At 46.9% G+C, this 13,399-nt stretch overlaps 1 protein-coding gene across 3 annotated transcripts in view; it reads right to left on the minus strand.

Annotated features, from left to right (window-relative positions):
* Positions 1 to 13,399, minus strand: part of DYNC2H1 (dynein cytoplasmic 2 heavy chain 1) — an 852,364-nt gene that overhangs the window by 489,070 nt on the left and 349,895 nt on the right. For all 3 annotated transcript variants that reach the window (XM_075337457.1, XM_075337458.1, XM_075337455.1), the window contains exons 45-46: positions 12,900 to 13,044; positions 11,841 to 11,943 (exon numbers count right to left, since the gene is read on the minus strand). In XM_075337457.1, coding sequence (XP_075193572.1) covers positions 11,841 to 11,943; positions 12,900 to 13,044 — 248 coding nt within the window. The remainder of the gene's footprint in view (positions 1 to 11,840; positions 11,944 to 12,899; positions 13,045 to 13,399) is intronic.

Genomic DNA, 13,399 nt, shown 5'->3' on the forward strand with positions numbered 1-13,399 from the left:
TCACATGACCGGAGCTCGTGCAGGCTCCGCCCACCTCTTCCTTCCTGTACCTGGAATCACCGCGCTCCTGTACACCGGACGGAGAAAGTGACTCCGGTGAGGCAGGTAAGTATATGGGACCCTGTGGAGAAATCCGCAACAATAACTGACATGCTGCAGATTTTTCCGCACGAAAATCCACACGATTTCCGCTGCGGAAAAATCCGCAGCGTGGGCACAGCATTTCCCAAATGCCATAGAAATGGCTGGGGAGTAGCTGTGCTGCAGATTTCTGGAAAATCCACGGCTTTTCCGCGAGAAATCCGCGGCAAAATCCGCACATTTTCCGCAGCGTGGGCACATAGCCTTATACCCTTGCTGTCCTGCCTGCAATACTACAGAATGATTGTGAAGCCCTGGCCCTAAGCAAAGCCCCAAGGACATGAGAGCAGACACTTGTGCACAAATTACCACATTTCTTTCATCTAATCGTCTAAGCCTATTCCACATATTACACGATTTTCAGTACTGCAGCCAAAATGTAAAAATAATGAGGGGGGGGGGGGGAGAGAAAACCACTTGGCCTGCAGTATAATAAATTTACAATTTCACTACATAAAAGTTGCAAAAAAAGTCACATTCTGGACAAGTCATAAATACCTTTAAAAAAAATTGATCTGGACTCATTCCCCTATGAGATCCGTACAGTTATTGAACATATTATTGTAGCAACAAGAATCAAAATTGCAAGTTTTTGGAAAAACCCCAAATGCCCTACAATGTCCGAAATCATCTCACTGATTAATGAGAACTGTTTATCAGAAAAAATAATTGCTTCATCTAATAATAACATATCGCAATTTCAGAAGAAATGTAACAATTGGTTGTCTTTCCGTTTAAATACTGTTATTAAATAACTATGTAGATTCATATATAAAGAATGTGATTGGAAAATTAATGAAAAGTCACCATTTCCCCTCCCTTCCCCCCTCCCCAACCCCCTTATTATTGTGTTGACTGTTGAGAACTTATTGTCAATATGATGGAATACTTGACACATTTTATTAATAAAACTGTATGGTTTAAAAAAAAAGAAGATGTGGAACAAGTAGATTTTTGCTACAGCTATCTTTAACATACAGAAATAGCTGCAATTTCCAACAAAATTGCAAAATAACATGTGACATCTGACATTTGTCACCCCCACTTGTGAGCGCTAGTATAAAAATAACAAGACCAGGGATGAAGAGGACTTCAGCATCCGCAGGGATCTCAGGTCTAAAACGCCATCTTTATTAATGTTCCATGATTTAAAAAAAAAAAAAAAGTACAAAAACCTAAAAACCATAGAGGAAAAACAGTAGACAAGGTCTACGCGTTTCGGGCACAAACAAATTGCCTTTAAAAATAATAAGCTAGGATACACACGGGTAAGATCTCACTGTGCAGTAATGAAGTTGCGGTAACTAGTAAGATTCACTCCAGATCACACGTAAACATCATTCTCTACAAAGATCAGATAACAACTAGATATGTAAAGGGGAGGTCGCCAGGATTCACAATACAAATTGAATACAATATTACAGGGAAAACTATCAGCAGGATTTCATCTACCAAACAATTTATAGGCTCATGTAGCTCTTTCAAAGACAAGTCCTGCTATACCTGTACATGGCCGGTCCACTTTTTTGTTACTGAGATATAAGCGTTTGAATAGATATTCAAATGAGGCTGAAGAGCTATGGTAGATCTGAAGTCTCCGTCACTCAAGCTTTATTCCTAGCCCAGACCCGCCTCCTCTTGTTTGACTTATGGCGCCTTTACTTGAAGTCACAGAGCATAGAGTGTTGTGAATGTCATCCGAGTGGGTGCTGGTGTGGAGCTCCCTCTAGTGGCTAGGAAATGAAGCTGAGTCTGAATCTGTAACTCAGACAGGTGTTGGAGTTAATTGGGAATTCAGGAAATCCTATTGCAGATCAGCCTAGTGTATTTTTCGTTACATAGTTACTTAGGTTGAAAAAAGACCTAGGTCCATCTAGTTCAACCTTCCTCCACCAGTTCTACATTTAGTCACTAAGTCATTTATAACCAACAATGTTTTGTGTACTGAGGAAATCATCCAGCCCTTTTTTAAAAGCTGTTATAGTATCTGCCATTACTACCTCTTGTGGTAGGGCATTCCACAGTCTGACTGCTCTAACTGTAAAGAACCCTTTCCTATTTAGCTGTCGGAATCGCTTTTCTTCCACTCGCAGTGAGTGCCCCCTTGTCCTTAGTACTGTCTTTGGAAGAAATAAGTCATGTGCCAGTCCTTTATATTGACCACACATGTATTTATACATATAAATGAGATCTCCTCTGAGACGTCTTTTTTCTAAGCTAAACATATCTAACTTTTTCAACCTGTCATCATATGGGAGGCCTTCCATTCCTTGTAATAGTCTAGTTGCCCGCCTTTGAACTGACTCTAACTTCTGAATGTCCTTTTTAAAATGTGGAGCCCAAAACTGGATCCCGTATTCCAGATGTGGCCTTACAAGTGATTTATAGAGGGGTAACAATACGTTGGGAACACGGGATCTAATCTCTCTTTTTATACACCCTAAAATCTTGTTTGCTTTAGCAGCTGCTGCTTGACATTGAGTGCTGCTCCTCAGCTTATTTGTAATGAGAATACCCAAGTCCTTCTCCTGTTCTGTAGTCCCGAGTTTACTTCCATTTAATGTATACGCAGCTATAGGATTACTCCGTCCTAGGTGCATTACTTTACATTTATCAACATTAAATCTCATTTGCCAAGTATCTGCCCATTCTGACATCTTATCCAGATCTTTTTGTAATATTGTACTATCCAGGTCAGTTTTTAATATCCTACATAGTTTGGTGTCATCGGCAAAGACTGACACTGTACTATCAATCCCATCCACAAGGTCATTAATAAAGAGAGTAAAAAGAATCGGTCCAAGCACAGATCCCTGCGGCACCCCACTGCTGACTATAGCCCATTTAGAGAATGTACCATTTATGACTACTCTTTGTTTCCTATCTTTTAGCCAATTCCTTACCCAGTTGCATATTGTGTCCCCTAGTCCTTGCTTCTGGAGCTAAAGTATAAGGCTATTATATGGTACAGTATCAAATGCCTTTGCAAAGTCCAAATGAAGGGAATTTTGTTTACTTACCGTAAATTCCTTTTCTTCTAGCTCCTATTGGGAGACCCAGACAATTGGGTGTATAGCTTCTGCCTCCGGAGGCCACACAAAGTATTACACTTTAAAAGTGTAACCCCTCCCCTCTGCCTATACACCCTCCCGTGCATCACGGGCTCCTCAGTTTTGGTGCAAAAGCAGGAAGGAGGAAACTTATAAATTGGTCTAAGGTAAATTCAATCCGAAGGATGTTCGGAGAACTGAAAACCATGAACCAAAAGAACAATTCAACATGAACAACATGTGTACACAAAAGAACAACCAGCCCGAAGGGAACAGGGGCGGGTGCTGGGTCTCCCAATAGGAGCTAGAAGAAAAGGAATTTACGGTAAGTAAACAAAATTCCCTTCTTCTTTGTCGCTCCATTGGGAGACCCAGACAATTGGGACGTCCAAAAGCAGTCCCTGGGTGGGTAAAAGAATACCTTGATAAAAAGAGCCGAAACGACCCCCTCTTACAGGTGGGCAACCGCCGCCTGAAGGACTCGCCTACCTAGACTGGCGTCTGCCGAAGCATAGGTATGCACCTGATAGTGTTTCGTGAAAGTGTGCAGACTAGACCAGGTAGCTGCCTGACACACCTGCTGAGCCGTAGCCCGGTGCCGCAATGCCCATGACGCACCCACGGCTCTGGTAAAATGGGCTTTCAGCCCCGAAGGAAGCGGAAGCCCAGAAGAACGGTAGGCTTCAAGAATCGGTTCCTTGATCCACCGAGCCAAGGTTGACTTGGAAGCCTGCGAACCCTTACGCTGGCCAGCGACAAGGACAAAGAGCGCATCTGAACGGCGCAGGGGCGCCGTGCGAGACACGTAGAACCGGAGTGCTCTCACTAGATCTAATGAGTGCAAATCCTTTTCACATTGGTGAATTGGATTAGGGCAAAATGAAGGTAAGGAGATATCCTGATTGAGATGAAGGGGAGATACCACGTTAGGGAGAAATTTCGGAACAGGACGCAGAACCACCTTATCCTGGTGAAAAACCAGGAAGGGGGCTTTGCATGACAAAGCTGCCAGCTCCGACACTCTACGGAGTGATGTAACTGCCACTAGAAATGCCACCTTCTGCGAAAGACGTGATAAAGAGACATCCCGCAGCGGCTCGAAAGGTGGTTTCTGAAGAGCCGTTAGCACACTGTTAAGATCCCAGGGTTCCAGCGGACGCTTGTAAGGTGGGACTATGTGGCAAACTCCCTGGAGGAACTTGCGGACCTGCAGAAGCCTGGCCAGACGCTTTTGAAAAAATACGGACAGCGCCGATACTTGTCCCTTGAAAGAACCGAGTGACAAACCCTTGTCCATTCCGGATTGAAGGAATGAAAGAAAAGTGGGTAAGGCAAAAGGCCAGGGAGTAAAACCATTATCAGAACACCAGGATAAGAAGATCCTCCAAGACCTGTAATAGATCTTGGCGGACGTTGGTTTCCTGGCCTGTCTCATGGTGGCAATGACCTCTTGAGATAACCCTGAGGACGCTAGGAGCCAGGACTCAATGGCCACACAGTCAGGTTGAGGGCCGCAAAATTCAGATGGAAAAACGGCCGTTGTGACAGCAAGTCTGGGCGGTCTGGAAGCGCCCACGGTTGACCCACCGTGAGATGCCACAGATCCGGGTACCACGACCGCCTCGGCCAATCTGGAGCGACGAGAATGGCGCGACGGCAGTCGGGCCTGATCTTGCGCAACACTCTGGGCAGCATCGCCAGAGGAGGAAATACATAAGTCAGTCGAAACTGCGACCAATCCTGAACTAATGCGTCCGCCGCCAGAGCTCTGTGATCTTGAGACCGGGCCATGAATGCCGGGACTTTGTGGTTGTGCCGTGACGCCATAAGATCGACGTCCGACGTTCCCCAGCGGCGACAGATCTCTCGAAACACGTCTGGGTGAAGAGACCATTCCCCCGCGTCCATGCCCTGACGACTGAGAAAATCTGCTTCCCAGTTTTCTACGCCCGGGATGTGAACTGCGGAGATGGTGGAGGCTGTGGCTTCCACCCCCTGCAGAATCCGTCGGACTTCCTGGAAGGCTTGACGACTGCGAGTGCCGCCTTGGTGGTTGATGTATGCGACGGCAGTGGCGTTGTCCGACTGGATACGGATCTGCCTGCCCTCCAGCCACCGATGATAGGCCAATAGGGCTAGATACACTGCCCTTATCTCCAGAATATTGATCTGAAGGGATGACTCTACCGGAGTCCAGGTTCCCTGAGCCCTGTGGTGGAGGAAAACCGCTCCCCACCCTGACAGGCTCGCGTCCGTGGTGACCACAGCCCAGGTTGGGGGTAGGAAGGATTTTCCTTGCGATAGAGAATTGGGAAGGAGCCACCACTGAAGAGACGTCTTGGTTGCAAGGGAAAGCGAGACGTTCCTGTCGAGGGAAGTCGACCTCCTGTCCCATTTGCTGAGAATGTCCCACTGGAGTGGCCGCAGATGGAATTGCGCGAAGGGCACTGCCTCCATCGCTGCCACCATCTTCCCCAGGAAGTGCATGAGGCGCCTTAAGGGGTGTGACTGACCCCGAAGAAGTGATTGCACCCCTGCCTGCAGAGAAAGCCGTTTGTCCAGCGGTAGCTTGACTACCGCTGACTGTGTATGAAACTCCATCCCAAGGTAAGTCAGTGATTGGGTCAGTGTCAACTTGGATTTTGGGAAGTTGATGATCCACCCGAACTGCTGGAGAGTCGCCAGAGCTACGGTAAGGCTGTTTTGACACGCCACCTGAGAAGGTGCCCTGACTAGGAGATCGTCTAAGTAGGGAATCACCGAGTGGCCCTGAGAGTGTAGGACCGCCACAACGGATGCCTTGACCTTGGTGAACACCCGTGGGGCTGTCGCTAGGCCGAAAGGCAATGCCACGAACTGAAGGTGTTCGTCCCCGATGGCGAAACGCAAGAAGCGTTGATGTTCGGGTGCGATCAGCACATGGAGATAAGCATCCTTGATGTCGATCGATGCTAGGAAGTCTCCTTGTGACATCGATGCGATGACCGAGCGGAGAGATTCCATCCGAAACCGTCTGGTGCTCACATGTCTGTTGAGTAGTTTGAGGTCCAGAACGGGACGGAATGAACCGTCCTTCTTTGGCACCACGAACAAGTTGGAGTAAAAGCCGCGACCATGTTCCTGAGGGGGAACAGGGATCACAACTCCTTCTGTCTTCAGAGCGTCCACCGCCTGAAAAAGTGCGTCGGCCCGATCGGGGGGGCGGAGAGGTTCTGAAGAAACGAGTCGGAGGACGAGAGCTGAACTCTATCCTGTAACCGTGAGACAGAATGTCTCTCACCCATCGGTCTTGAACATGTGGCCACCAGGCGTCGCAAAAGCGGGAGAGCCTGCCACCGACCGAGGATGCGGTTCGGGGATGCCGAGAGTCATGAAGAGGCCGCCTTGGAGGCATTGCCTCCGGCGGCTTTTTGGGGGCGTGACTTAGCCCGCCACGCATAGGAGTTCCTCTGGCCTTTCTCCGGCCTGCTGGACGAAGAGGATTGGGGCTTGGCGGAGGGACGAAAGGACCGAAACCTTGATTGTATTTTCCGTTGCTGAGGTCTCTTAGGTTTGGATTGGGGTAAGGATGAGTCCTTTCCCTTGGATTCCTTAATAATCTCATCCAATCGTTCGCCAAACAATCGGTCACCAGAAAACGGCAAACCGGTTAAGAACCTCTTGGAAGCCGAGTCTGCCTTCCATTCGCGCAGCCACATGGCCCTGCGGACTGCCACAGAATTATCGGATGCCACCGCTGTACGGCTAGCAGAGTCTAGGACTGCGTTCATGGCGTAGGAAGAAAAAGCTGACGCCTGAGAAGTCAAAGACGCAACCTGCGGAGCAGAATTACGTGTGACCGCATTAATCTCAGCCAGACAAGCTGAGATAGCTTGGAGTGCCCACACGGCTGCAAAAGCCGGGGCAAAAGACGCGCCCGTGGCTTCATAGATGGATTTCACCAGGAGCTCTATCTGCCTGTCAGTGGCATCTTTTAGCGATGAGCCATCTGCAACCGATACCACAGATCTAGCCGCCAATCTAGAGACTGGAGGATCCACCTTGGGACATTGAGCCCAACCCTTAACTACGTCATAGGGGAAGGGGTAACGTGTGTCAGTAAGGCGCTTAGTAAAGCGCTTGTCCGGAACCGCTCTGGGCTTCAGGACAGCATCTCTGAAGTTAGAGTGATCGAAAAACGCACTCCGTGTACGTTTAGGGAACCGAAACTGGTGTTTCTCCTGCTGAGAAGTCGACTCCTCTACAGGTGGAGGCGGGGGAGATAGATCTAACACCTGGTTGATGGACGAGATAAGGTCATTTACTAAGGCGTCCCCTTCAGGTGTATCAAGATTGAGAGCAACGTCAGGGTCAGAGCCCTGAGCTGCGACATCCGCCTCGTCCTCCAGAGAGTCCTCAAGCTGGGACCCCGAGCAGCGTGAAGAAGTCGGGGAAGATTCCCAGCAAGCCCGCTTAGCCGGTCTGGGACTGTGGTCCGGGCAGGAGTCCTCCACGTGAGACCTAGGGCCCCCCCTGGGAGCGCGCTGCGGCGCGGACCAAGAGGGGCCTGGAGGCGACGATCCAACAGGGCCCGGGGCCTGTGTAAGGACCGGTCTGGACTGCAAAGCTTCTAGCAGCTTGGCAGACCATTTGTCCATAGACTGAGCCATGGATTGTGAAAGTGACTCAGAGAGTTTCTCAGCAAAAACGGCAAACTCTGTCCCTGTCGCCTGGACAGGGGGATCAGGGGGGTCTACCTGAGCCGAGGGGCCCACTAGTGACCGAGGCTCCGGCTGAGCAAGCAAAACAGGGGTCGAGCATTGCTCACAGTGAGGGTAGGTGTAACCCGCAGGTAACATAGCCGCACAAGAGGTACAGGTCGCAAAAAAACCCTGTGCCTTAGCACCCTTGCTCCTTGTGGACGACATGCTGTTGTCTCCTAGGAGAGTGATCACTGAGGGTATATGGGAAAGGGTATACAGCCTGACCGAACAGAAATATATATATATAAATACGTATCTATTCCGGCACCCTAGGGGGACCAGCACCGGGTGACCGGTGTGGCTTACCGACCGCTAAAAAGCGGAGTGTGTGTCCTCCAGATTCCCTGCCTTAGGTCCCCCGGAGCTGCAGAGCTCTTCACTGAGAATCCTCCACCGGCAGAATGCCAAAAAATGGCTGCCGGAGCTCTCAGGGGAGGAGTGGAGCCGTGGGCGGCGCTAGAAAAGTGCGGGAATCTGGGGTCCCCACAGTGATCAGTGAGGGGGGAGGAAACATATAGGATGCTCCGGCCCTCACAACCGACGTCAGGTCGGCAGTCCCGCCCTTACCCCTGACAGGCAGGCCCGGGGGCGGGAGTTTTGCTACTAGGCCGCAATGAAGCCGGGGACTAAATTTAAGACCGCGGCCGACAAGCAGGTGCGGTCGGCGCGGAAGTCCGCCGGTCTTCACAAATCAGCAGCTGCTGCAGCGTCCGGGAAGAAGGCGCTCCATGCACAGCCCCCATGGGGACACAGAGTACCTTAGCGATGCAGGGCCCGGTCCCTGAGGATGAATAGACTCCTGTCCGGCAGATTCCCACAGGGGCTGCGGAGGGAGCACGGTCCCATGTAAATGGATGACCGGTCAGGATCCCACTTCTCCCAGAGCCGCTAAGGGATGGTGAAGGAAAACAGCATGAGGCTCCGGCCTTTGTACCCGCAATGGGTACCTCAACCTTAACAGCACCGCCGACGTAGTGGGGTGAGAAGGGAACATGCCGGGGGCCCCGTGGGGGCCCACTTTTCTTCCAACCGATATAACTAATATGAGAATGCATGAGTGGATGTGTGCCTCCTTCCACACAAAGCTTAAAACTGAGGAGCCCGTGATGCACGGGAGGGTGTATAGGCAGAGGGGAGGGGTTACACTTTTAAAGTGTAATACTTTGTGTGGCCTCCGGAGGCAGAAGCTATACACCCAATTGTCTGGGTCTCCCAATGGAGCGACAAAGAAAAATCACATCAGCTGCATTACCAATATCCAGGTTTGAACTTACCCCCTCATAGAACCCCAACAGGTTGGTTAGACACGACTTATCTTTCATGAATCCATGCTGTTTGTCAGTTATCATATTATTTTCTGCAATATATTTTTGCATGTCATCCCTTAAAATGCCCTCAAAAACTTTGCATACTACTGATGTCAGGCTTACTGGACGGTAGTTGCCTGGATCTACCCTCTTACCTTTCTTAAATATCGGTACCACATCAGCAATCCTCCAATCCTGAGGCACCAACCCTGTTACAAGTGAGTCTAAAAAGATGAGATACAGCGGTCTGTCGATTACGGAGCTCAATTCCCTCAATATTCGTGGATGAATGCCATCTGGCCCTGGGGATTTGTCAATGTTTAATTTACTCAGACGTAGGCGTACTTCATCTTGTGTTAAATTAATTATATCGGGTGGTGGACTTTGATTTTTCACTTGTTGAATGATCCCTGGTACAGTCAGTTCCTTGGTGAATACAGATGAGAAATGCCTATTTAATATCTCAGTCTTTTGTTTGTCCTCTATAACTAACTTGTTATTATATTTTAAGGGGCCGATACTATCCTTTGTTTTCCTTTTGGCATTAATGTATTTATAAAAGATTTTGGGATTTATTTTAATGTCATTGTCGATTTTTGTTTCAGTAGCTAATTTTGCTTGTTTGATTTCTTTTTTACATTTCCTATTGATATCTTTATACTTCTGAAATGCTATTTCTGTATTCTCAGCCTTTAAGATTTTAGATGCCCTTTGTTTTTGTTTTATTATACTTTGTACAGTCTTATTTATCCATAGTGGTTTCTTTTTATTCCTGGACATTTTATTACCAGAGGGTATACGTTTTTTACAGGACTCTAGTAGTATATCCTTAAACTTACCCCATTTATGTTCGGTATCCCCAGTTACCATGACTTTGTCCCAATCTACACATTTAAGCTCTTCCCTTAATTTGTTGAAATCAGCTTTCCTAAAATTCCAGGTTTTAGCATTCCCCCTTTGAAATGTTCTATTGAATATTATGTTGAAGCTTACCATATTATGATCGCTGGTGCCCAAGTGCTCCCGAACCTGTAGATCTGAAATTGTATCCGGTCTATTTAGAAGAGCATTTTCTGCCTGATGGCCACCGGTGATGCATATTTTCCTGCTGCTTCTGAAGATGGTTTCTCCCATTTATTCTGTGCCTGAATCTACTACAGATAAAGATTGCTAGTTTCTGTGCTTAATTGCTGAAATTGCACTTAAGGGTGTTTCTGCTTATTCCATTTGGTTCTGTGTTTGATTACTTGTATGTGAGAATCTGTCTCTCTGCTTTTGTGAGCAGGGCAGTTCCTCCAGCAAAAAAGGGAGCTTACTCCCTGTTCATGTTTGGATAAGTTGCACTTTAGAATATTATTTATTCTGTGATTTTGGTTCTTCCCATTATATCTGCAGTTCACTTTAAAGAGTCTGGCACAAGAGTACCTGATATAGCGGGGGAAGACCCAGTGGTCTTAGTAATTTTTGCTATCAGGAGTTTGGTATTTTTTGCAGGGTTTTTTGCTGGCCACAATCAGTTATATGTCCTGTCCTGTCGTATCTAGTAAGTCGAGCCTCATCTTTACTAATCTATATTTTCTATCTGTGTATTGTTTTTTCTTATATCACCGTTGTTGCATGTTGGGGGCTTGCTATTTCTTTGGGGACTGCTCCAAGGCATGTTAGGATTCCTCATTTCTAACTTTGAGGTGTAGCAAGTTTCTCCAGCAGTGACGAGGTGTCTAGGTGTGATAGGAACATCCCACTGCTACTTCTAGTGTTGTCTGATAAGATAGGGGATTGCGGTCAGCTCAGTTTCCAACTACTCCTGTAGTTTTCTTTTTCCTGATTAATGGGATTTTTTGTGATCGTCCACGGTTGCCAGATCATAACACTAGAGGTTGTCTGTCAGACAGGAGGAGACAGCGGCAGTGAGCAGGGAATAGAGCAGGAGTGACAAAGATTTGGGAACAGCTTCCATGAGCTGAAAGCACTTCAGCTTTATTTGCATATCTATTCAAACCCTGATTTCTTAGTAAAGGAGGAATGGACAGGCCATGTAAAGGTATTGCAGGGTTTGCCTCTGGGCGCAGTCAGATGACTGTATAACTCGGATGACGATCGCATCGCTTGGACTGGTCGGCAGCTCTCCTAACCCGAGCATGACAGCATGTATTTCTAAGTAGCTCACACGCTTGGGTCAGGAGAGCTGCCAGCCAGTCTGGGCATAGCAATGCGATCAGCATCAGTGTTATACAGCCATCTGACTTCGCCCTTTGAAAGCGCTATCTGCGCATATTTTGTAGAATGATATCCTGCTGACAACTTCCCATTAAACAGAGCTGTTTGGCCTAATGAAGTTGGTGTACTAACTTTGAAATTTCATGTCAGAATGGCTAATATAGTCCCAATATTAAAATGAGCAAATTATTAGATAGTCATTCATACACAACTTTTCAACATAAGAAGTCCAGCCTCATCAGATCAAAAAGATGTATGCAATTATGTATGTATTTTGTATGGCGAAATCCTGTGAAAGGTCTGTTATTACAACGAGGAGACAGGATACCTTGGCACACAATAGACATGCATAACAAAAAAACATAATTAAAAAAACCTACCTCCAGATAGGTCGTATCTGAACAGACCGAGGATCCACTGTGTGAGGATACACGGTGTAAACAGGTAATGGCTATAGTCATCGACTGAAAACTTTATCCGCACCTAAAGAGAAAATGAAGAATTTAACATGATGCCGTCATTTCATAATATAATAATTTGAACTTTTTTTAAAAAGGAAAACCTGCAACATAACAATAAGAAAGAGGCAGCATAGCCTGTATGTAACACATGCTACCTTGGGAGGTTTCTGAACATTATATATACACTAGCTGTAGTAGTAGTAACTGTCTCTCTCTCAGTCGCTGTCTGTCTGTCTCTCTGTCTGTCTCTTTCCTTGTCTGTCTGTGTCTATGTCTCTGTCTGTATTTGTATCAGTCTATCTGTCTCCATCTCTGTGTCTGTCTCTATGTGTGTGTCTGTCGCTCTCTTTCCCCGCCTGTCTCTTTCTCCGTCTGTCTTTGTCTCTTTCCCAGTCTGTCTTTGTCTGTCTCTTTGCCCGGCTGTCTCTTTGCCGGGCTGTCTCTTTGCCGGGCTGTCTCTTTCCACGTCTGTCTCTTTCCACGTCTGTCTCTTTCCACGTCTGTCTCTTTCCACGTCTGTCTCTTTCCACGTCTGTCTCTGTCTGTCTCTTTCTGTCTCTCTATCCGTCTCCCCACCAACATCTTATTATCTCACACATAAGCTTTTTATACTAACAGTTTATTTTTTCCTATAGCAACAACTGACAGTTGTTATTAATACCCTGTAGCTCCCACCTCCAATCAGTATAATGGAGGCAGGATTTTGGAGACTAACTGTAAAGCGCGGTGTTAAATTTTCCCGTCAAAACATAGTCTATGACGTTCCCTGAGTCACATGGGGCGTCTGTGCAAAATTTCGTCATTGTAAATGCAATGACGCAAATTCCTTTAGCGGACATACACACACACACTGAGCTTTATATATTAGATATTTATATATTATATATATCTGCAGTTGTGGCATTATGGTCTGCACTAGAACAGTGAATGTCAGAAGAGTGACACTGGCTAATTTAGAGAGATAAGCAGAGACATTACCTGTTCATATACTTGAACCATTGACCCTGCTAACTGGTGGATTTTAGATGCAGAACCCCATATGGGGTGTTTCTTCAGGTTCTGGTGAAGAACTGGCTCTAAATAGGAGCTGCAGATTGTTTGCAGTTGCTCTCGTTCAGGATAGCTGCAGGCAGGATTATAAATACAGTGGAAATTAAAAAAATAAATAAATACTATTAAAGTAAAATAATATAAATTAACAAATGTACAACAAAGCAAAGACAACATGAAGGAAGTGATTTTTTTCTTTACTTGATGCCTTTCTATGCAACACAAAAAGGATTCCACCAATGTTCACCAGCCAGGCAGGAGCAGAAAGGACACTCTGATGGCCTCTGTTAGGCAAGAGGAGGCTGAGTGATACAGATATGCGGGGAGCCTTCCAAATGTGTCTGACAAATGATACAAATGTAACATGGTGGCATCCTGACACGCATACTGAGGGAGACACAGTCATGGCCGAAAGTGTTGGAATCCTT

This window comes from Anomaloglossus baeobatrachus, chromosome 2 (assembly GCF_048569485.1).
Source record: "Anomaloglossus baeobatrachus isolate aAnoBae1 chromosome 2, aAnoBae1.hap1, whole genome shotgun sequence".
In the NCBI taxonomy this organism is placed as follows: Eukaryota; Metazoa; Chordata; class Amphibia; order Anura; family Aromobatidae; genus Anomaloglossus; species Anomaloglossus baeobatrachus.